Source organism: Fusarium oxysporum, chromosome I, assembly GCF_013085055.1.
Source record: "Fusarium oxysporum Fo47 chromosome I, complete sequence".
NCBI classification, from domain to species: domain Eukaryota; kingdom Fungi; phylum Ascomycota; class Sordariomycetes; order Hypocreales; family Nectriaceae; genus Fusarium; species Fusarium oxysporum.
The window spans coordinates 1,601,322-1,624,353 of NC_072840.1; the positions used below are offsets into that span (position 1 = coordinate 1,601,322).

Below are 23,032 nucleotides of genomic sequence, written 5' to 3' on the forward strand. Positions count from 1 at the left end.
ATACTGCTGACAATTGAGACTTCTGTGTGGAATGGAAGTTAGGCGATTGACCCAATGGCAGTTTGAAAGGAGCTAGCCCACTTCAACCTTCGGCCGGACGGGTCACTGGTCTCGCCGGAAGACCTGGCACAGTCGCGGCGTGAAGAGATGATAGATCGGTGTTGCGGCAGGGCTCACAGAAGTCCATTTAACTTGTGAAATAAGTCGCGGCTGAAAACCCACGACGAGATCTCGGGGATACTCACAAGTGAACCTAATACCCGCCCAGACATCCCGTTCTGCGCCCATGTGGGCTTGGGTTAAGCGGCTCAACGAATGAATTGTCATCTGTTTGGCGGCCATAGGACGGAGTGTTGATTGCAGAGGAGCTGAAGATACCCTTTAGTTCATCGGAAAGAAAGCCAAGCGTGGCGGTCTTCCTAAGTGTCTGGATGTGAACTTATGACTTAGGTAGTCAACAATGGTCTGACTCGAAGCTCGGTATACGCCGCTGATCTAGAATTTAACAAGTGTTTCCGCTCAAAGTCAACTTCAGCTGTGATTGAATCAAGGTTGAGGCCTCGCAGACGTCGTTCCTTGAAAAGTGATCAAGATACAACTGGGGAATCGGCGTCATCAAAATACACCTTTGTGCCAGTATAAGACAAGAACCACCAGCCACCTGCTTGGAAAGACGCTGGTTGCATTTTGTTGTGCAGGATGCCAACTTGGGGGCGATCGGCCGGGACTTTGCAGCATTGAAGGTTGACAGCGGCACCAGTGTCCCGGACCAGTCCATTGCTGGATTGATATCCGGCAATACCTGTAATCTTATTGGTTTGAATCAAGTGCGCATTATGGAAAGTTTTAATCAAATGTCGGTACATCGTTGAACCACGGAACTTCCGTCAAGGTACTTTGCTTGTCTGTAGATTCTATATCCTGCGATGCTTCCGCGGATAGCTTCTGTGGAGAGCTTCTATAGTGGCGGAAATGTTGGAACACAACCACACAAAGGTAAGGAGAAGCGGGCAAATGTATCTAATGAAATGTTTGTACAGACGGCTTTGTGTAAGTCACCAGTCATGGTGGCCGTTTGCGGGACGAGCTCAGGTACTGTTTAGGAGATGTGCAAGGTGGCCAGCAGACTAATGAGGCACTGTTTGTCATTAGGTAGGTTGTACAGTTCTAAGTAATTCGTATGTACGTAGGTAAGGCTGGAGCTCACAGATCGATTTAACGAATGAAAAGTTAATACAGTGACCCATGTTGAAGGTAATTTTGCCGAAGCGTTGAGATGGAATGGGTCGTCTTCATGTGATGGCGTTCCTGGGCTTATTCCTGAAATCGAGACAGGCAGCAGTGACGCCCGTGATTCGAATGTTCCCATGAGGGAAGGCGCAACCGTCGTCGTCTCTAGCTGCCGACCCTGGATCCTAGTTGTGAATAACGTTGTCACATTGACATTGGAGCCAGTTTAGGATCTATCACATCCCCATGCGAAACGTCAAGCTATTACAGGGGCGTACATTCATGGCAATGTAACGAGATCTCGTTTTCGACTCGCGCTTACCACTCAATTGGGACTATCTGGCATTGGCATTGACCTGTCAGAAGGTCACCAAGTACCACACAGCACGTTGATGCCACGTTGTTTACGTTACTGTCCAAGCTCAGACAAGAGTCATGAGCCTTGACATGATGCATAAAGACGTGCAGTGATTACTTGCGTAAACGGAAATTAGATCGTTGACGTTGCATCAGAGCGTTGCGCTACATCTACATCGACATCTCGGCCGGGATATCAGAGTTTGACCTAATGCACCTTTCCCAGAACCCATGAGTGCTCTGACGTAAAGACTCTGCACGGTCCAGGTCGACTCGAGTCGTGAAACCACGACCCAAAACAGGAATGATATTCCCCTCTGAAAGCCAATTGCACTCATCGATCAGGTAAATACCTTACACTAGTCAAAAGGTGGTGATTTTTGGAGTTGTTAAATGCCCCCAAGGGAAGCCATCAGATTATCAGCCAACGAGCGGCTAGCCAGATGTCATTAATGACTATCTCGCTGCCTTGATCGAATAGTTCACCTCGGGGTTGGTTCCGCTGCCGGCATCTAGGCATAGATTGTAACCTTCTATGAGGTAGCTTTCCAAGTACTCTAGTACTGTACCTTTATCTCGAGGAGGCTGGAAGCGTGCGTTTAGCGGCCGACTCTTTAAGGCTGATCTGTGGATATACAACTCGACATTCAATGAGAGGAGTTTCTCAATTATGGATACGCGAGTTGAACCCGCCGACGCGATTTGTTTGTGAGGTTCTCGTTTCCATCCCGGACGGCAGTTCTTCTCCATTATCTCTTTTGATCACGATCTTCTTACCTGACTCAAGACAACTGTCCGTTAACCCGGGACAATGCGACATTGGGGCACAGGCAGGGAACTTTGCGATCACTTCTCAGCCAACGATAAGGGCATGGTCTTATGTAGATATTATTTTCCCTGTTAGCCTTGTAGTACTTGATGTAACGTACAAGCTATTCTCTTAGTCCTTATGATGGATGTAAACTTGAGGGTCGACAGCCCTGCTAGCGCTTCTTACAGCAACAGTATAAGTCTCAGATTCCAACTCTCAGACAAGATCGGGATCGTTTGTGGTCTCAATGCCAGTTTGCCATTGCTTTACAGACACGAAGCCTTCTTCTGGTAGGCTTCTATTGCTGACTGAAATTTTCAATCCTATGAGAGACGCTGGCGGACCGATATGGTTCAAACCAGGAGGTATTGGTCCGCTGTTAATTCCATGTCTGCATGTCTCACAGTTCAGCCTTGCAGTCTTGGAAGGGTGACACTAAAACGGATCTAGACTAGATGTCACTGGCTATGCGCTTGCAGATGCTGATCATTGAGCATGGAAATCGTTTTCCTGATGGTCTACGACGCAATCGGGTATCTTGCTTCCTAACGCGACCTAGCAATCTCTCGACCTCGTAGTGTACCTAGTACGATAGTTTGGCTAGAGTTTGATACGACACTGAAACTGCCTTTAGCAAATGCGCAGTTCACTATGTCTTGGCAAAATACCAGTGGATCCACTCAACCTAGTAGCCATCTCCACCAGAAGTCTGGTTTATTGATTGAGTGTCTAAGTGTGAATAGGTAAAATTGATCTAACAGACCGAGGTCTTTGTCGGCATTCGAGACCAGTAGGTAATAATCCATGGGAGTACACTAATATGCCACGTTTTGTGGCTGGATGAGTGGGACCCGTTTTCCCTCTTGTCTTCCGCATCTTTAATTGACGCCAGAATGAACACCACCTTCGATCACGATCCATCAGCTTGGAATTGGGACCGGATTCTTGCTATTCTGGGCTAGGACATGCTTTTCATGAAGATCTTAGGAAGACCTGCGGTGTATCGACGCGGTTGCCGCAGCTTCCACATGAATCTTATATTGAGAGCTCATGTAACTCGTAAGCTGGGATCCAGTCCTCGAACAGGTTCATACACATTAGCGCTTTGAGGCCCGAATATGTAGTGTTGAGCAGCGTTGCAACGGTAGGACTAGGTCCAGCTGGGACTCGTGGGTCAAGGGACTAGTGGCCCATGTGTACCATTTGTTGAGCCTCGACTTGGCAACCTTATGGTAGGTAGTATGTATGATGGTACCAGACGTTGTCGTGTACTCGGCTCCTTGATGTAGTGAAAGACGGCATTGATTATGCTTTTTAAGTGTCAAGCAATTCTGTAAATGATCCAAAACTGATACAGTAATTTAAAGAGATTTTCCCGAACTATCCATACATATTGCCATTTTCGTTTCCAGGCTTTATTCGACCAGCTGCACTCACTACTCAATGCCTAAAATCCACTTTGTGCCGTACCTTTCCATCCCGGATAGACTATTCCAGTGTTAGAGAAACACTGCAAATATTATTCTAGTTAGGTCGAGGCTAACTAGGTACTCATGTTGTTGGATAAAGGGGTTTGAGGAAACACCGCGTTGAATGCGGTGTTTGTCGTGTGCGTTGGCCTCAACTAACTGCCTACACAACCTGGTGCAAGGGCTTGCTGTTCTGGCACCAGTATGTCCAGGTTGGAGCCCCCCACACCAGCTGATGCTTTTTTGCTCATTCTCGGTAATTCCCCCTCCGCCCTTCGTGAACCCCTGGTCCTTGATTCTACTGATTGGCTGTCATGTTTCGTTTGGCGATTCAATCCAGAAACCCATGAACCTTGCATCATCACCTGCTCTTTTACCTTTAACTCTAAGGGACTTATCAAGCTCCCGCCCTTATTGCTGCGAGAACTTTATAAGCTCAAAGAAGTGTAAGAATGATCGAGAACAGAAACAAATAAGGTGTCACATATCAACGGTTGATCGGTTCATATATGCGTGGGTTAAGTACATCGTCATATGGTACGAACCAGTATCAACTACAAGTCTGCAACAGAAGCGTCTACTGGAGAAACCCAACCAAGGAATAGGCGATAACCCTTTGATCATCTCTTATCTGTACTAGGAAGAAAGTTGCGGTAAGTCACTTTTACTAGAGGCGTAGTGGTTGTGTGGGCGTCTGAGAGCTGCCCTGTCGTATCTTCGTCATATCTCTTTCGAATCTTGAGTATGTAACGATATGATGATATATTATAGAGCATCCAATTGAGGAGACGCCTCGTGCTTACTTATATAGACTAACTAATGTTCACTTTTTATATCTGTAGACATACCGTTGAGTTTCTTTCATGCTCAGTTTCATCGCCAGTCTGGGTTCATGTTCATATCCTTTTCACATCATCTACACATCACCCACCCACCCACCCCAACCCTTCGAACTGATCATTTTGCAGTAGTGCTTTCGCTGGCACTGCCTGTCAGATCCCCTAATCGACTTCCTCTGACGCAACTGAATCGTCAGTAATTACTTCACACAGCAATGCTTGTACGTTATTAAATTGCCATCGATTTATACCTCCAACAACTCTTCATCGGATAGGTCGCAGCGACGCGGCCTGAGTCAGCAATAAGGTTTCCCCAAGTAGAATTTGACTTCCATTTGAGAACCTCGTTCACGGTACAAATATCACCACTCGTAGCACAGCTACCTATCCAGAAGCCTCAGAAAAAGAGCAGTCGTCGATGCGTGGCTGCGTGGGAAGTCCTCGCATAGGTTACCTAGGTTGACCGCTGAAAGCCGACCAAAGACTCATCCAGCGCCGGGCCACAGGCAGGCACTTCTATTTCACAACCTTTCAAGTGGAGAGATATTCTTGAAAAGCCAAATTGCCTGCCATTCTATTACTCTAAGCCTTCCCTCTCACCTATTTGGAGTACTAGAGGTATCCTGCCCCTCACACAAGCTTGTTGGTCGATTTATCACAATCCACCAAAGAATCCAGAGCAACAGCACGCACTAAAACCATACAGCGGTTAGTGAGTGACTAGAATCCCTGGACAGCATCACGCCAAGCCCGGTCTAACCCATGCCGTCTTGGACGAAACCGTCCACAACACAGAAGCACCTGGGAATAGCACCTTTCCTGACCTGACCTGGTGTGATTGGACATCGGTACCTGAATCTCTCCTACCATCTTGTGCTCACCTCAGGTACTTTCTTGGTATTGGCAGGTGGATGACACCAACCTACACAGGGCGCACCTGCAAACCTACCGCTCCTGCTGTTGTCTTCTCCCAGCTTAGCAGGGCCTTTTCAGGCTGCCTCGCCTACCGAGCTCGACCTTAAGGTACTCCCAGTTCTTTGTCGATACCACCTTTATACTTCTCCCCACCTTCATCCTAAGAAACATCACAGCACTTTAATATCATCAGATTTACCATTCATATTTCATTCGACATGGGGAAGTTGTTCGGCAGGTTGTTCCAGAAGCCAGGCGACACTGTGGGAACCCAGGAGCCGCGTGCGTCTAACTCCACCAAGAGTGCCAGGATGAGGGATCCTACCAACGCCATTCGCTCATCAGGTCTCGCCCCCTCGGCCGCAGTCTCCGCCGCCACCGCCAACGCCAACAGCAACAACCGTGCCTGTGACTCGAGCGCCCATGCCCACTTCGCCGCCGCCGTTGCTGATAACCCTGACTCTCCAGGGTCGCTCATCAACTCGGGCTCAAGCTCGCTGACGCAGTCGCAGTCGCCGTCGCCCCAGCCCGAGACCCCTACCACGGGCCATTTTCTGCCTGGCGCTCACGCTAACATTGCTTCTAAATCCGTTGTTCCAGCCGCTGCCTCGGTGCTGTCGAGTACTATTACTACCGCTAAAGCTGCTACCCCCCAACTCTCCATCGGCGACTTTGATCCTTGTATTCCCACCAACACTTCCTTCGTCGACCTCACCGGAGAGTTCCAAATCGTTGATACCGACTTTCACATCAGCAATCGCGACACTGCCATTCAACCATTCGACTATACACTTCCTGAAGACACCGAAATCACCATGACTACCGGGCCATCCCTCGACCCTTCTATGGGCCGCCGGGACTCTTTTGTCAGCGCTGGCCCTAAGCCCATATCGATGAATAATTCCAACCGTGGTGACAATGCGAACCGCAATAGAAGAGAATCTCTTGCTGGCAGCCTTATGGGAGGTGGCATGAGCTGGGGAGGCATGTCTTTTGGTAGTTTTGTCAGAGACGAGTAAGTTACCTCACTGCATACTTTTATCCTCATCATCATCCTGTACTTGAAGCATTGCCCTCGCTTTGGCTCCTTGGCCGAGCGGCCACTTCTCTGTCACGATCAGGCTTCCTTTGCTTGCTTTGAGCTCAACCCTGTTCCGCTTGATCAAAGCGATATGGGTTGTAGCACGAAACCTCGGCTTGTCTGCGACTATCATCGCTTACGAAGACGACTGATCATGTATTGTGGCAAGCCGTTTCTGCTTCGGGCCCCATTCTTGTCCTGCGACAGCCCACATGCGTCAGAAATCGATCATGCCCGATGTTTCATCGCACTTGAGGTTGCAGTTTACTAATATCGTGGTCCTATAGTATTATGATGGCAGGCACCTCGCCTTTCGGAACTCACCAGTCTCCTTCCTTTCACTCATCTTCCTATCTGCCCAAGTTGGAGGCCAACTTCATGCGAGATTTCACCTGCTGCGGCAAGATTCTGCCCAATCTCCACGACTTGCTACAACATTACGAGGAAGCCCACACGCAACCTAGCCCGAACACAGCCCGAAATAATGCCTTTTCTCAATTCTCTCAGCTGGGGCTGCCTAACGCCCCTCGGATGTCGATGTCTCGAGCTGGGTCGGCAGCGCCAGGCGGCAGTTCCCTTGCAACGAACCAACTTGGACAACATAACCGCGGCCAACAGGCGCCCCATGATGCGCATGGAGGCTCTGCAATGGCGTCAAACCTGAATGATGAGATGGATGCTGTTGCAGATATGGAAATGGACGATGCTGTTGGCACGATGGAGATGGACGATAGCCAGCGAATGTCCCAAACGAGACAACTTTTTGGTCAGCAGCAGAGGCCCGAGCTGAACATGAACACCTCTGGTCTTACACAGGGCCTACGGACCTCTCAGCCACCCACTCCCGCTGCTGCCAGCTTTGGCCTGCAGAACAACCCCACAGTCTCTTCCGTCAATACACCTACTCTTACGACCCAAGGACAAGTACCACACACCCAGCAAGTCGATATGGAGGAAGACCTACCAGGTATGCCTATGGGTGGCAACACGAACGATATCGGCGATATGAGCTTTGGCGGAAACCAGAACAATAGTGATTCGAATTTTTGCATAAACGATCCTGGGAAACACCTTTTCAGCTCCACTGGTGCTTTCCCTGCTGCGAACCGTTCCATCCAGGCACAATTGCAACAGCTAGGCATTAACCAAGCCCAGTTGAACGATCCACAGGCCAACAAGATTCTTATGCAGCGTTTACAGAGCATGATGATGCCTGAAGAGCACAAGCCGTTCAAATGTCCAGTTATTGGCTGCGAAAAGGCGTACAAAAATCAGAACGGTCTGAAGTAAGTTCTGACTCAACGCGTTCGACTGTATCTCGATCTTGAATATGCTTGCTAACTTGTTTACAGATACCACAAAACTCATGGCCATCAAACCCAACAACTTCACGAGAATGGAGACGGTACCTTTTCTATCGTCAACCCAGAAACTAGTGCCCCTTACCCCGGAACATTGGGAATGGAGAAGGAGAAGCCTTTTAGCTGTGAAACATGCGGCAAACGATATAAAAACTTGAATGGACTGAAATACGTAAGTTTCCTCACGAAATTCTAGATTCAAGGTCCATTACATACTAACATTTTCCGACAGCATAAGGCTCATTCCCTTCCCTGCAATCCTGACTTCAAGCTTCAGGCTCTCGCAGCAGGTATGAACTTGCCGGGAATAGGAGAAGATCAGATGATGCAATAGTATACAGCACGCTGCCAAGACTTCGAGTGAGAGCGCCGAAGGAAGTGAAACTTCTACATTTCCGAGCGACGCCTTGGGTTCCAGCAGCTGAATCCAGTGCACTGCTGGTACAAACTCTCGACTCTTTCCGGCATACCATATTGATTTTATATGCGCTATCAGTATCTCTTTATTGCCAATACCTCCCTCCCGGGCATTTGCATTCTGTCTCGTACCCGGATTTTTCAACATCTTACATCAGCGTTAACGATCCGTAATTAGACGGCCTCAACCACTGGGGAAAGGCACACCACTTTTCTAACTCCGATATTCAACTGCAAACAAAAGTCCAGTGTCTGACCTCAGTTTCTGCAACTGTTGTTTCACTTAAGATAAACATGCCATGTGTTGGAAATTCTCGTGGTTGGGTACGCGTTAGCTGGATCTATTGATACTCGGTGTCTAATTCGAGTCAGACGCATGTGCTGATATGCTGGCTGGCCTGGCACGTGGAAATGGGCTATTCTTTTTCTTTTTCCTGCTTTCTGGTTTTATTTTCAAAAGTTGATAAGGGGTCCTTAGATGTTAGGTTGGGAAAGATGGCATTTGCATGGTGCCCTGGAAATTCGGGCGGTCTTCCCTTTTGTTTTGTTTGTGAGGGCGATGCATGATCACACTTGTTCTTGACTACTACTGTTGTTCAGTATTTGACTATTGTTGGCAAAGCAATTGCCATCATCTTGTACTGACATTATATTAAAAGCGAGGATGGCTGGAGTCGGTCGAACAATGAAAAGCGAGGTTATAGACTGGACAGCGTCACATGCCCTTTAAGTGAATAGGATTGTTTTTGAGATGTCCATCACCAAGATTCATCACCAAGATTAAGATGTTGCCGAGTACTAACTTAGTAAAAGAAATGATTGACTTGCTGATGCTGCTAGACGATAATTCTAATTGCTCTTGGCTGCAATTGTGCATTGACCAGATTAGTGATTCTTTTCGCCAACATCAGCATCACAGCCCATATTGAAACAAGAACTACAAACCGGATGAACCCGTCAGACGTACTGAGTGGACATCGAGGGGTTACCACGCTCTATATTTCTGGAAGAGATTGCGAGGGCTGGGGAGACAAATTTGCGAGTTGAGATCAGACAGAGTAAACGGGGGATAAAGGGTATCGTGTATTTGACATATCTATCTGATTTTACGAGACCATAGCTTATAACTAGTTCGCTGTGCAGATACAAAACGCCTCGCAATGCGTAAGAAGCCAACTTGAACAAAGAATAGGAAGCAACAGTCGTTTACACCCCACTGGACAGAAACTCTATAATATAGGCATTGCACGATGCAGATGCATAATGTGCTGCCCTATCCTTGCGGAAAGTTTACCAAAGTGTCACTGTGCTTCTTACCGGCCATCCTGTAGCTGAATGCGGAGTAGAAAGGCCAGGTGAACTGGATATAGGTAATGAAAGCAGGACCAGAAAGAGGGTGCCTGTTTCGGCAGGTGCTTTAATGGTATCGAGCGAATCGGCGACTTTGCGAGTATGAAGAAATTGCTGAGATTCACAGGATAGAGGATAAGAATCCTTCGGTCAGCCACCAAGACAACAGCGATTGTACATGTAAGTTTTCATGTCATCTCCATGCCATCCTCGTCATCGGCTTCAGACTCGATCATATGGGTTTGGTTACTGCTTATGCTCCCCTTACGAGCATCGTGTCCCATGTTATCATTCATGCCACCCCATTCGAGTTCTTCTCCGCCGATGATACGTCCTTCCATGTCGATTTCTTGTGAAAGCTCGACAAGTGCAGTGCGCGGCAAACGGAGGAATCCCTGGGTCCGGACGATACGGCCCCAGTGGGTCATACAGAATCCTGCGGCACGTTTACGCAACCACTCTTCATTAGCGAGCCCTGCACAGTACCATATGATACAAGCATGGTCGACATCGAGTTCTTTGGCAAGTCTATTGACACAGAGCAGGCGAAGATGAGGGATATTGTAGATATTGGACATTACCAGAAGGCCTGCCACATCAGAGAGCGCCGTGGTTGCGTCACTATCGTTGTCCGAGGTACCACGGATGCTATCTGTGTATAAATAGTAGAGAAAGGCCTTGACTACACTGTAAGGCTCGGGGATGTGCATCTTTTTGGTGTGAAACTCAGCCATCTGGGCGTTGTAAAGACGCGCAAAGTGTGGCCAACGCGCTTGGAGAATGAGCTTGTGAACATGAATAGGCTGTGAGGTCGGCGCGTCTGCTGAGAGCCAGCTCTCGTTTCGCGCTGTTGTCTCGTCATTTCGAATCAGACCGGAGCTCAGAGCCTCGTCGTCATCGTAATCACCAGCCAGCGCAGTAACGACAAAATCAGTTCCGCTGCCTGTCTCAGGTGGCTGGTTGAAGAGCTTCGCTAGATCTGAACCTAATCCTTTAGAAGGTTGATCCACGGCTCTTGTCATCGCAGATGGCCTTGACTCTACCCTTGGTTCTGGTGTCAAATTATCGCCCAGAAAGCCATATCGTCGCAGGTCAATTTCCATAATATCGCTGTCAAATCATGTCAGCCATACCATCAGGTTTTGAGATAGAACTGGCCTTACCTAAGATATTCTTCATAGCCGTTGGGCCCTATGTCGCCCGGAGCAGGGTCAGTTGGACAACCTAGTAACCAGGATTTGGTGCCATCCTCATTCATACAACAGTAATGCCACCTGTAACCCGCTTTGAAGATCTCCCGCCCTCCAGCAAGCTTCGTCCAGCGAAGCGTGCCAAGGTCCAGGGCTGACAAAGAACATTCTCTCGATGTGAGAGTCGCCGCAGGTGTGACAAAATCGAGAAGGGTACCCGAAGAGTAGGCATGAAAGTGAAGACCCGAGCCCTGAGAGGGAATCGAGGGACCAGACATGAATTTGAGAGCAGATATAGACCCCGGGGCCACAGGCGCGTATGTCTTCATTTGAATTGAAGGCGGGTTGACCTGGGCTGTGCGAGAGTTGGCGGCGTAGCCAGAAGCTCCTACAACAGGAGCCTGGGCCATGGTGTATGGAGGTCGGGGAGAGCTACTAGCTCGAGTAGACAGAGAACCTCGATCGAAGATGCCTATTTGAGGTCGGGAATCAAATTGCGGGTTTCCTTTCAGATCTAACCACCACAGATCGCTGATCTTGTCCATGTCCTCACTCAGACCTCCAAATACCCAGACTCGGTCGCCCCAGATATAAGCCGAGTGGTCAAAACGACCAACAAAACGCCAAGACTTAGACCAGGTAAAAGTTTTCAAATCGAGGTAACAAATGTCATCTAACACATAGTTGTTCTGGCCAGTTATGCCACCAATGATGAAGAGCTTGTCCTCGTGTAAGACAGCAGCATGTCTCGCTCTACCTTTCGGGATCGGGCCTGAGACTTGTGGCTGAGTCCAGTGGGCGGTCTTGAGGTCAAAGACAATAAGGTCCGAAAGGTATGTTCGATGTTCGTTCTCGCCGCCAAAGACCAAGAGTTTGTTTCCCTGATACAAGGTCGCAGTGTGTCCTGGACAATATCAGCATCTGTAACGCGGTGATTTTCTGTGTAGCTTACCCATCCGAACTCCTGGAATATCACCATAGTTGTCAACAAGACTCCATTGATGGCTAACGAGGTCCAGCCTCAGCACGTGATTATAAACCTCATCGGTATATTGGTCGAACCCTCCAAAAGCATATATTTGATTATTCCCACAATACGTCACTGAAGCATTTACTAGACAAGCGGGTCTCTGGCCTAGCGTGCGGGTGACTTTGGGTCGGTATCCATCGGCGACGCTGCGACCCTTTGCAGGGGAATTTGGCATGATGTAGGTATTGTTAGACGACGAAGTGGCCGAAGGCGGCGTCGGCGTCGGTTGCAGCGAAGTCGAGGTAGATGAGGTCTGGTTGACAGCACCCAAGGCCTGCGTTGTTCCGGCGACAGGGGTAGGCCCGCCAAAGATAGATTGTCCGGGGGTTGAAGGTTGAGCCATGGCTTGAATTGTAAATTCGACGAGCGATCAGTGGCGTTGGCTGCACATCTCACAACGTTGTGCTGCCGTTGAGACTGAGTGGACGGAGAAAAAGAGGGACAAAGGTTGAGCACAAGAAATGAGCACAATACACAAGCCACGTCGTCGAGGTTGAGCCGTCGGGTCGGTGAAGAAAGTGGATGTGAAAGTGGATGGTGTTAAATGCGGCTGGTGATGCATCAGACAAAGAGAAAAGGCCCCCCTGCCCTTTTGGAGCCGCGTCTACTGTAAGAGAAATTTGGTCATCGCGCCAGGCAAGGATAAGGCTGATGAGGCGTTGTGTTCTCGTAATCTAATTGGCTCGTCTACGTTGGCAGGGTCGCGGAGCGGGAGCAACTCAGGTCCGACTATATGTCTAGTGGTTGCCCGGCCAGAAGCTCGGAGGGGCATAAGTAAATAAAAGGTAACCGTCATGAGCTTCAGCTTGTGAATGAATCTCTCCTCATGATCACCATCTACAACTCGCTCCCCTCCTCAGTCACTTTAATTCCTCGCTATAGCCTTGTGCTCTGCTGCAAACCTCTCATCCAACGCTTCTTACAAGAAATTTCAAAGCTTGCTAGATCCTATCGCCACGGCCATTTGATCGCCTCCCAACTTCGTTATATCTTTGTGAAGACAGCCCCGATTTTTATCGATCATTGATCTCAGTACAGGTATACCAATTACTAGGAGCCCCTCGTTGGACCTCGTTCGATAGCATCAAGGCTCGATATACCATCCAGCTTTGGGTCACTCGTCTAGAGTCCCACTTACACGCTCTTCACCTTTCTATACCTTGTTTGATACACAGGTCATCATATCGCAAAATTCATAATGGCTTCTGTAGCATTGTCGACGCCTGTCAAGTCCCACAAGGGACTATTCTCAGCCCGTACCGCTGGCGGGCGCATGCCTTTGACTCCCTCTCCCCGCCAACAGTCATCCACCACGAACGTCCCCGTCAACCTGAACTCTTCCCCATTTACCCCCGAAAGACAGTCTAGCAACGAGTTTAGGCCATCCGGGCGCTCTACATATGGCGGTAACCTCATGTCTCACCTTGCTCGATCTACTACAAAGTCCTCTCACCGTGACTCCCCCAAGTCCAACATCGCCCGTGGTGTTCAGACTCCCCGGAAGGCTCTTGAGCTTGGCGTCTCTGATTTTACCCTCACTGGTACTGGCAACACCACCAAGACCCCTTCAAGCACAAAGTCCAAGAAGAGCCTCCGCTCCAAGACTGCTAAGACTACTCTGAACTATGGTGGCGACCGATTTATCCCCAACCGTGGCGCAAGCTCTGCCATTTCCAACGCTGGTTCTGGCAAGCTTGATCTCCCCGATAGGCAACGCCCCAAGAGCAGCAGCTCCGAGAGCTCTACTGTTCTCTCTGCTGCTGCTGACGAAGCCATGGCTGCTCTCGAGAGCCTCAACATCAACGATGATGAGCCTGACAACTACTCTCGACCCTCCCCTAACACTGTGGCTTACCAAGATTCCCTTGCCAATGCTTGTGGTGTTAGCCTAAACACTCGCATCCTCGAGTTCAAGCCTGCTGCCCCCGAGTCTTCCAAGCCAATTGACCTGCGACAACAGTACAACCGCCCCCTCAAGTCTGCGACTTCCAGCTCCGCTCAACTCCGCCGCCGCATTGCCACTGCCCCTGAGCGTGTCCTTGATGCTCCTGGCCTCGTGGACGACTACTACCTGAACCTCCTCGACTGGAGCTCTGGTAACCAGGTCGCTATCGGTCTTGAGCGCAATGTCTACGTCTGGTCTGCCGATGAAGGTAGTGTTAGCTGTCTCCTTGAGACCACTCCTGATACATATGTCAGCAGCGTCAAGTGGTCTGGCGATGGCGCCTATGTCAGTGTTGGTATGGGAACTGGCGAGGTCCAGATCTGGGACGTTGCGGAGGGCCAGAAGATTCGAAGCATGTTCGGCCATGATACACGTGTCGGTGTCATGGGGTGGAACAAGCACCTTCTCTCTACCGGTGCTCGTAGCGGTCTTGTCTACAACCACGATGTTCGCATTGCCGAGCACAAGGTTGCTGAGCTCGTCTCCCATACATCCGAGGTTTGCGGACTTGAGTGGCGCTCCGATGGCGCTCAGCTCGCTACTGGCGGCAACGACAACCTCGTCTCCATCTGGGATGCCCGATCTCTGTCTGTTCCTAAGTTCACCAAGACCAACCACAAGGCTGCTGTCAAGGCCCTCTCTTGGTGCCCTTGGAACATGAACCTCCTCGCTACTGGTGGCGGCTCTTACGACCGTCACATTCACTTCTGGAACTCCACCTCGGGTGCTCGCGTCAACAGCATCGACACTGGTTCTCAGGTCACTTCTCTTCGCTGGAGCCCCCACCACCGCGAGATCGTCAGCTCAAGCGGTTTCCCTGACAACTCTCTCAGCATCTGGAGCTACCCCACCCTTGTCCGTACCGTTGAGATCCCCGCCCACGAGAGCCGAGTCCTCCACAGCTGCCTGAGCCCTGACGGCCAGATGCTTGCAACAGCTGGTAAGTTCAGACGTTCAAACTTTAACTAGCAGTATACTAACAACCCACTAGCTGCTGACGAGAGCCTCAAGTTCTGGAAGATCTTTGAGAAGAAGGCTGGTGCCACCGCTGGCATTGGTGCCTCTGGCGCGTCGAGCAAGGCGTCCATGGCTAAGCAGATGACCATCCGATAAGTACCAGTACCCACTGGACCACGGTAGGTATGACCTTTCACTAGTATCTGGTTCTCTGTATTTGAAGCACGGAGTTGGGGTGTCTGCCTGCCCCTCTGCTCGTGGTATGAAAGTGCTTCTCCACGCAGAGACGAACGAAACGGAATGGTCATGAAATTACGATGGACGCATCATTGCATCACAGCGCTATTGGAAGTTCTGGAGCATGGAGTCGCCTTGATAGTGGACTCCCTGTGTTAGTTGTGGGCGTTTGGGATCTGTTTTTATGCATGGAGATCGGATAGGAATTGGAATTAAAATGAAATTAAAATGCCTCGAGCATTATTTTTAAATTCGTTTAACGTCAGATACTCTTTTGACTGTCATTGTACTGCAAGGCCAATTTGATCATGTGATAGTAAGTACCTCGGCGCCCACTACCTAAGGTATGGCTGAGTGTCTTACCATTGAACGCCATTTGTTACTCCCTACGGCCATGTTGATGTGAGTTCCATAGTTCCAACCCTAGTCCCGTCAAGTCACCAGGTAGGGAATAAATCACCACTGATGCCAGTCAATCCTGCTCTCATACAGTTATCATAACCAGTACCAAGTGATCTCGTTGCTTTTCTTTGTTATGGCGCCTGTAACGCCGCTCCTTCTTACTAGCTGGACAATATGTGCCGTCAAATTCTTCCAAGTTCTCACTAATCACCGACTGACTGCCAAATGGTAGATTATGATTACGGCAACTTTCGGAATATGTAGGATCAGGCGAGTGACTCCTTTCTCATTGCTCACGAGAATTATTCTGCAACCTCTATCATACTGGCAATCATTGAGGACTGTCATAGCCCTGGGGTCTTTGGTCCCAAATTTGTTTCTTTTTGAGCACCTTTTCTGTTTTATCTCTATGTTTCTAGATGGCGAGACGTTTCATATACCACCTATGACTTGTCCCAAGGGGAACAAAAGTAGCTCATAAGGGCAGGTCCATGCTGTAGCTTGTCCGTCCAAACAAGTATACCTTACCTAAAATAGCGAGATGGAGGATGTTAAACAAGGATCCGCCAGCAAGCGTGTCCCTCGAATAGGGTCCAAGCGGCAGGCTTGGGATCAAAAGCACCTACGCATTTACCAGTTTACCGCTATACTGCGTTCTTACTTTTGACTAGAGTGTCCGTACTTGTAGTCACATCTGGCTGAACAGCTTAACCCATGTTCTCACAAATTAATCAAGCAAATAAAGGTTGGTAGCTAGGAATCGTCATACACTCTAGTTATTGTAGAAACGCGTAAGCAATGTTCTATCGACATTTTCTTATCTCAAATCAGGCACTGAAAGAATCAAGTACTGAAAGAATCAAGTACTGAAAGAATCAAGTACTGAAAGAATCAAGTACTGAAAGAACATCTGCCTGCATGATAGACAAAGAGGCATAGCAGCTTTGAACAACTTGTGAGTCATAAAGAAGTGGCTGCACATAGAATGGACTGCTCTACGGCTGGGGTTTATACTGAGTCGAGTCCGGCATATGTAGGTAGCTTAAGATGGCATGACGGAATCAGCAACTTAAGGCCATTTCAGACACTGTTATTCATTCTTGCGCTGGTGTACTTAGTCATGTCACTTGACATGAACTATCTCCAGCTTTGCATTGTCAAGCATTACAAGAGCCCAGTTATAGGGTGCAAGAGAATGGAAGGATATATACTTACAATACAGTGCAACTAGCCTGAAGTTTCTTTGCCACCCTATCATATGTTAACGACAAGTTTTAGGACTATTATCATGAAGCTCAGGCCTCGAAGTCAGGCCTAGAATGTGTACAATTCATGGAAAAGATTCTGCAATCGATTTCTTAACCCTTGGGCCTTGGAAGACAGATGGCCAAGGGTTCACAAGTTCCTCCACCAGGTCGGTGTTTATACTGCGGCTCACGTAGCCACCCCCCCTGTTAAGCTCTTCTTTGTTTGCCCCGATGGGCGTCATGCAGATCGAAGGATTGTGCTACCTGGACAAGGGCTGTTAAGCTCCGTGATATCACTGCCGAGGATGAACACATGCGTCTAGTTCCATCGAAAAAAGGTCGTAGGAGGAAATAGTAACTACCGGATGAAGAAAGAATTTGACATGTCTTACTTTGAAAAAATGTGAAGAAAAGAACGACAAAAGATCCTGCCAGGAACAGCAGAGTCGCATTTTAGCCACAGCAGAAGTAGAGCAACAGAACCCACTCCTCAGAAAAGTATTTCACAGTCTTGTAGTGGAGAGAATTTCAATAAGAGTATCATATAGTTTGCTGAACCTGTTTCATTCTCAGTTGATTTTGTGGATGATATTTATCGGGCGCTTACACAATTGACACTGTATTAAGAAACGTTTTCGGCGCAGACGTATACAGTGTTCAGATACGCATTAACTGTGTGTTGGTCCTGTTGGTAGTGTCGCTCACATTTGGTCGAATTTCGCCGAGCTAAAGCAATGTACTCTCTACCTGAATCAAGGTATAAGATACATACCGCCATTGCTTGGCGGGGCAAATTACATGGTACAAATGCCAAGCTGTTTTATTACCAACCCTCAGCGCGTCAAATCAAAGATAAGGTAAGACAAAGACCCTCGGATAAGATTAGTTTACCTTAGGTATCTCTACCTCTCCCTTACCTCACCAAAGAAGGAGGAGAGAGACAACTCTGTTTGCAACATCTCGAAACCCTCTTCTCTATTCCTTTCGACGCTCAACGCGGCACGGGCCCATATTTCTTTACCATGCTCCTCCGCAGTCGAGGTCTCGTTTTAGTTTGCGGCCTGTTGACAGTGATCCTCTTCTGCTATTGGGCTGGTAGGACCCCTGAATACGTTGGACCCCGATATGGACACGGCCCTTACAACCACAACCAGAAGCACGGCTGGCCCGTAAAGACTTCGCTGTGGAGGCAAGACCAGGATGACAACTATTACTGGAACACCGTCAAAGTCAACTATCCTCACTCTGCCTTCCAACCACTGCCCACTTCTCCTCCTGTCACCTATCCCAAGGTCCAAGCCACGTTCCCTGAATTCTCCATTAGTACTGCTGAACTGCGACGCGAGCGTCAACAGGCTGTCAAGGCGACCTTCACAAGATGTTGGAATTCTTACAGAAAGCATGCCTGGATGGCAGACGAGCTCAGTCCCGTCTCGGCTGGCCAGGCAAATCCATTCGGCGGCTGGGCCGCTACTCTCGTTGACTCCCTTGATACCCTTTGGATCATGGATATGCACCAAGAATTCTACGAAGCCGTGGATGCAGTCGACAAGATTGACTTCACAGCCACGGATCTCAAAGAAGTCAATATATTTGAGACTACTATCCGTTACCTCGGTGGCTTTCTCGCTGCCTTTGAGCTTAGCGAGGATATGCGTTTGCTCCGCAAGGCAGTCCAGGTTGGTGAAATGATTTACAAGGCTTTTGACACACCCAACCACATGCCTGTCTTACGTTGGAATTTTCACGCTGCCGGGGGGGGTAAAAATCAGATCGCTGGCGCTGGTGTCCTCGTTGCAGAGATTGGAAGCTTGTGTATCGAGCTTACACGCCTCTCGCAACTCACAGGAGATGCCAAATGGTTTGACGCCTCACAGACTATCATGGATCTCCTGGCGGCACAGCAAGATTCAACCATGCTCCCTGGACAGTGGCCTCTGATTGTGGATGCAAAGAGCCAGATCTTTAACCAAGGATCCGTTTTCACCCTCGGTGCAATGGCTGACAGCGTGTACGAATACTTGCCCAAGATGGCAGCACTAACGGGTGGACAACTACCTGTTTATCAAACCATGTATGAAAAGGCCATGGATGCAGCATTAGAACACAATTTCTTTCGACCGATGACGCCTGAGAACAAAGATATTCTCATATCTGGACAAATTCATGCCAAAGACAAAGGTGGAAAGATACAGTTGGAACTCGAGAGCCAGGGACAGCATCTAGTCTGTTTCCTTGGAGGCATGCTGGCATTAGGTGGGCGACTCTTCAACCGCCAGCAGGACGTCGACACTGCAGTCAAACTTACCAATGGTTGCATCTACACTTATGAAGCATTTCCTCATGGTATCATGCCTGAGACTTTCTATATGGTTCCCTGTGACTCCAAGGAGCATTGCCCATGGGACGAAAAGCTGTGGAAAGAAGGTGTCCTCAAGCAGGCAAAGATCAAGGAGGGCGAGGCAGCACAGGCGGATGCTATTATCAAAGACGAGCATCTTCCCGGCGGGTTTACTCATATTCCTGATCGCCGATATATCCTGCGCCCAGAGGCCATTGAGAGTGTTTTCATGATGTACCGGGTCACCGGCGAGAACGAGTATACCGAGCACGCCTGGACTATGTTCAAATCGATTGAAGAAGCGACAAAGACAGAGCTGGCCAATACAGCTGTATGGGATGTTACTGTTACAGAGGAGAAACCCCGTGCCGTGGACTCAATGGAGTCCTTCTGGATGGGCGAAACCCTCAAGTACTTTTATCTCATTTTTAGCGACCCGGAGCTGATCAGTCTGGATGAATATGTATTTAATACTGAGGCGCACCCACTGAGACGACTGGTGGCATGAAGTTTTTATTGAAGATGGATGGCGATGTCAGATACATACACAACACATAAATAAGTATGAAAAGAGATGAATGATCGATTGAGTAAGGAAGCGATAGGGAGTCTTTAAGTGTCCAACCATGGAGGAAATAGTGAACATAAGGCCGGGTGAGTGATGCATGTTACATGGCACTACTGATATCTCAGGTGGCGGTTTGCATTCGATACCAAAGATCACCGAGGGATGTAGCTGGAGTGAAAGAGACATAAAACAATAATCCACAAGTGAAAGAATTCTTGGGCCAGCTTCAGTGTGGTAAAGCCTAACCTTAGTATTTATTTTAACATTCCCGTTGTTCCAATTCACTTCCACCCCGAGGCCTACCTGCGAATTTGATATCATCTGAGCTGTTACAATATTAGAGAGATGAGCCCCAGTGAGGTAGGTTACAGTCATCCTCGATCAGCCCTGTGAGCGGAGCCTCTCAGTGGACTGGAAAGCCCAGTGGCCGCTGGGATTGAAGTGCTGAGTCAGCTCAGCTAGCAGTTGATGAAACAGAAATCTCCCAGAGGCTACCAACTCTCCCCACTGCACATCACATCACAAAGCCGCACAACACCCCGACCTGGCACAAGACCCTCTTCGGTATTTTGCATTCGTGTGACGCAGTAAATTAATTGATACTGATTTGCCTCTTGCTTCTTTCGATATTTTATTCGAAGCGTCTTTGCTTTGCATTGCAGTTGAACTCAATTCTTTCATCGTTTAACAGTGGCCCCTAGCTAGGCGCATCGCATCGCCGTGGCTAAGTGCCGAATTTACATCTACATCAAGTGCATTTATCGAGCACTGCAGCAACAACATCCGCACTACAATATCTCTTCGTCAAAAGGTCCTTTTCAGGTCTCTTCTGAAGAACGGGTTTGCGCTGCTTATCGCGAGCTGCACCTTGCGTTCGCCAGAGCCAAGGTCATCCGTGGATAGAGAACTGCCATCGGGGCACATCTGCTTGACGACGCCATTTCAGCGACTCATCAACCGAGGATCCAAGTCTTCTCAATATCCTAATCAAATCCATCCATCGACCGGACTACATTCATAACATCATCATGTCGAACCCGGCCGTCGGAAACGTCTACCAAGCCATCATTGACGAGGTTGTCAATAGTTCGCGAGTTGATTTCGAGGAGAGCGGCGTTGAAGAATCAGTGCTAGAGGAGCTGCGACAGGTAAGAGATATACTTTTCGTCGAGTTTCATGTTTTGCCTGCAATTCTCGTTGATTCTCGGGAATCACCAAGGAAAGGGTGAGAGAAGCCTGTGTCATCAACAAAGACGAGTGTCGATGTGTTTCAACTCCGTACACTATCATACTCCACGAGTATGGCGAGACCAAAGACAGCAGGTTCCGTTAAGTCGCAGCACTCTCTTTTGAAATGGCCTAGAGAACTGAAGATCGACTCACGGTCGAAGCTGAGCGCATCGCAGGCAGCATGGCGAAGGGGGGCAGAGGGAGTTGGCGGGTTACGGGGAGGGGGAGGGGGCGACCCAGCACTATTTGGGTCTTTTAAGCCCATAGCCCCTGCTACGACTGCCACTTGCCTTGTGACTCCTTCCGCCGACACCCGCTACATTCTGATTGGCTCGCTCGAAATGTATCTCCCCCTCCATCATCATCTCATATCCACTTGTACACGCCAAATCATCCTATCATCACCACAACACACCTGTCTTACACCTGCACTGCCTCGCCTTTTGCCCACTCACCAATATGGCTGCCCCTTCTCTTCCATTTTGCTTATCAAATCCAAACATGCTGTGATTTGCACACCTTGCCTCTAATTGAGCTTGTTCTTTCACTGCTTCACCAATGAGCTGAGACATGCGGCTTAAGCACACAGGTGGTTGATGAACTCGTCCCATGATTAACCCGAATTTCATTCTTTTGTTCGAAGGATACTTGATGTAGAAAACGGCTAACATGGCTTCAAAACCAGGGATGGCAGCAAAAGCTCACTCAGCTTCACGTCGCCCAGTTCCCTTGGGACCCCAAGCCCGACCCCCCCGCACAAGCACCACCGTCTGCTGTTCCACCAGCTCAGACTCATGCTCAGGCTCAATTCTCGCCTCAGCTAAGCAACCCAACTGGTCTTTCTTTACCGGGAATGGCCCAACCCCAGGTGCAGAATGGTATCAAGCCCGAAGGCAACAATATCAAGACCGAGCCTCACGTACCTATCAAGCAAGAACCCGGCTTACAGGGTAACCCGATGGCCTACCAACAGTACAATAACAACACCAACATCAACATGAATGACAACAATGTAGCTGCCAATCGTGCTGCTCAGCAATTGCAGGCTCAGTATGGACAGCGAGCGGCCAGCTCTATCAACGCCCTTCACCAGCAACAAGGCCACTCTCAGCAGAGCCAGCAACAACAACCAGCTCTACCGCAGCCACATCAGCAGCAGCAGCCCGGCCTAACCCAGCAACAACATCAGCAGCAGATATATCGTCAGCAAATGGCCGCCGCAACTGCCCAACAGCAACAGCAGCACCCGGCCAACGGTCAGCCCCACATTCAAAACGGCCAGACTGATGGCGCTGGCGATCTGGAAGAGTTCGAGGGTGTACTCATGCAACGAGCTGCTGATGGCAATTTGCATGAACTCGGGCGAGTTGAGATCGACCGTATGCTGCATGAACAAATCCTTGCCAAGGCCAAGAGCATGGAGGGCGGCGGTCTGATGCTTCCTTTAAAAGAGGCAACTCGAACTTCGTCGGTCCCGACATCACGCGTGGCCAAGGGCAAACAACCTGCCGCATACGATGGAGGTGATGACGACGACGAAGATGATGACGACGCCATCAACTCTGACCTCGATGACCCAGAAGAGGACCGAGACGACGATGATGTTGATGATGAGGGGCTTGGCAATATCATGCTGTGCATGTACGACAAGGTTCAGCGGGTCAAGAACAAGTGGTGCGTTTCAATGTCAACTCCAGCATGAGTTTGAGTAATTTTGTTTCATTTACTAACCGCAACTATAGGAAGTGCACTCTTAAGGATGGAGTCTTGACAGTCAACGGCAAGGAGTATGTCTTTCACAAGGCTACTGGTGAATATGAGTGGTGAACTCAGACCGACTCGCTTGGAAAGCGACGTGGTTTGGACCTTGCGACCAGATCGGCGGCGTGGTGTCGGGAAACAACATCAAAACAAAGTCAAAGAGGGACAAAGCCATTGGGTTGATTGGAACAGCAAGGGTATATGAAGACGGTCACGGGTCATGTGTACATGCGGTGAAGAAAATTCGGGGCTGCAGATGCCGCAGCGCGGCCAACAGATTGGGACCATATCAGG

The 23,032-nt window shown here is 49.1% G+C and overlaps 5 protein-coding genes across 5 annotated transcripts; 4 read left to right on the forward strand and 1 right to left on the reverse strand.

Moving 5' to 3' along the window:
- Positions 1-5,839: 5,839 nt before the first annotated feature.
- FOBCDRAFT_283242 (uncharacterized protein) lies at positions 5,840-8,644 on the forward strand (the record flags this gene model as incomplete). Its single annotated transcript, XM_031181043.3, has 4 exons — positions 5,840-6,636; positions 6,990-7,988; positions 8,055-8,235; positions 8,296-8,644. The coding sequence occupies 4 exons, from the start codon at positions 5,840-5,842 to the stop codon at positions 8,395-8,397; spliced, it is 2,079 nt and encodes a 692-aa protein (XP_031041811.2). The 3' UTR covers positions 8,398-8,644.
- An 899-nt stretch (positions 8,645-9,543) lies between these two features.
- Positions 9,544-12,653, reverse strand: FOBCDRAFT_151334 (uncharacterized protein). The gene is made up of 3 exons (XM_031181045.3): positions 11,973-12,653; positions 10,994-11,924; positions 9,544-10,940 (listed from the first exon to the last, which is right to left on the reverse strand). The coding sequence occupies exons 1-3, from the start codon at positions 12,391-12,393 to the stop codon at positions 10,019-10,021; spliced, it is 2,274 nt and encodes a 757-aa protein (XP_031041813.2). The 5' UTR covers positions 12,394-12,653; the 3' UTR covers positions 9,544-10,018.
- Positions 12,654-12,804: 151 nt separating this feature from the next.
- Positions 12,805-15,444, forward strand: FOBCDRAFT_210565 (WD40-repeat-containing domain protein). The gene is made up of 2 exons (XM_031181046.3): positions 12,805-14,935; positions 14,987-15,444. The coding sequence occupies exons 1-2, from the start codon at positions 13,249-13,251 to the stop codon at positions 15,106-15,108; spliced, it is 1,809 nt and encodes a 602-aa protein (XP_031041814.2). The 5' UTR covers positions 12,805-13,248; the 3' UTR covers positions 15,109-15,444.
- Positions 15,445-17,749: 2,305 nt separating this feature from the next.
- FOBCDRAFT_210567 (glycoside hydrolase) lies at positions 17,750-19,854 on the forward strand. Its single transcript, XM_031181047.3, has one exon. The coding sequence runs from the start codon at positions 17,861-17,863 to the stop codon at positions 19,685-19,687; it is 1,827 nt and encodes a 608-aa protein (XP_031041815.2). The 5' UTR covers positions 17,750-17,860; the 3' UTR covers positions 19,688-19,854.
- A 748-nt stretch (positions 19,855-20,602) lies between these two features.
- On the forward strand, positions 20,603-22,945 carry FOBCDRAFT_1615 (transcription factor IIA, alpha/beta subunit). The gene is made up of 3 exons (XM_059608398.1): positions 20,603-20,895; positions 21,663-22,651; positions 22,720-22,945. Exons 1-3 carry the CDS (start codon positions 20,776-20,778, stop codon positions 22,802-22,804), a joined length of 1,194 nt encoding a protein of 397 aa, XP_059463790.1. The 5' UTR covers positions 20,603-20,775; the 3' UTR covers positions 22,805-22,945.
- Positions 22,946-23,032: the final 87 nt, after the last annotated feature.

Coding starts and splice junctions, on each gene's coding strand:
- FOBCDRAFT_151334 (XM_031181045.3), bottom strand. CDS start 12,393: ATGGCTCAACCTTCAACCCCCGGACAATCTATCTTTGGCGGGCCTACC. Junction 11,925..11,972: donor TATTCCAGGAGTTCGGATGG/GTAAGCTACACA, acceptor GATATTGTCCAG/GACACACTGCGACCTTGTAT. Junction 10,941..10,993: donor GGCTATGAAGAATATCTTAG/GTAAGGCCAGTT, acceptor ATGATTTGACAG/CGATATTATGGAAATTGACC.
- FOBCDRAFT_210565 (XM_031181046.3), top strand. CDS start 13,249: ATGGCTTCTGTAGCATTGTCGACGCCTGTCAAGTCCCACAAGGGACTA. Junction 14,936..14,986: donor CCAGATGCTTGCAACAGCTG/GTAAGTTCAGAC, acceptor ACAACCCACTAG/CTGCTGACGAGAGCCTCAAG.
- FOBCDRAFT_210567 (XM_031181047.3), top strand. CDS start 17,861: ATGCTCCTCCGCAGTCGAGGTCTCGTTTTAGTTTGCGGCCTGTTGACA.
- FOBCDRAFT_1615 (XM_059608398.1), top strand. CDS start 20,776: ATGTCGAACCCGGCCGTCGGAAACGTCTACCAAGCCATCATTGACGAG. Junction 20,896..21,662: donor TGCTAGAGGAGCTGCGACAG/GTAAGAGATATA, acceptor CTTCAAAACCAG/GGATGGCAGCAAAAGCTCAC. Junction 22,652..22,719: donor CAGCGGGTCAAGAACAAGTG/GTGCGTTTCAAT, acceptor CCGCAACTATAG/GAAGTGCACTCTTAAGGATG.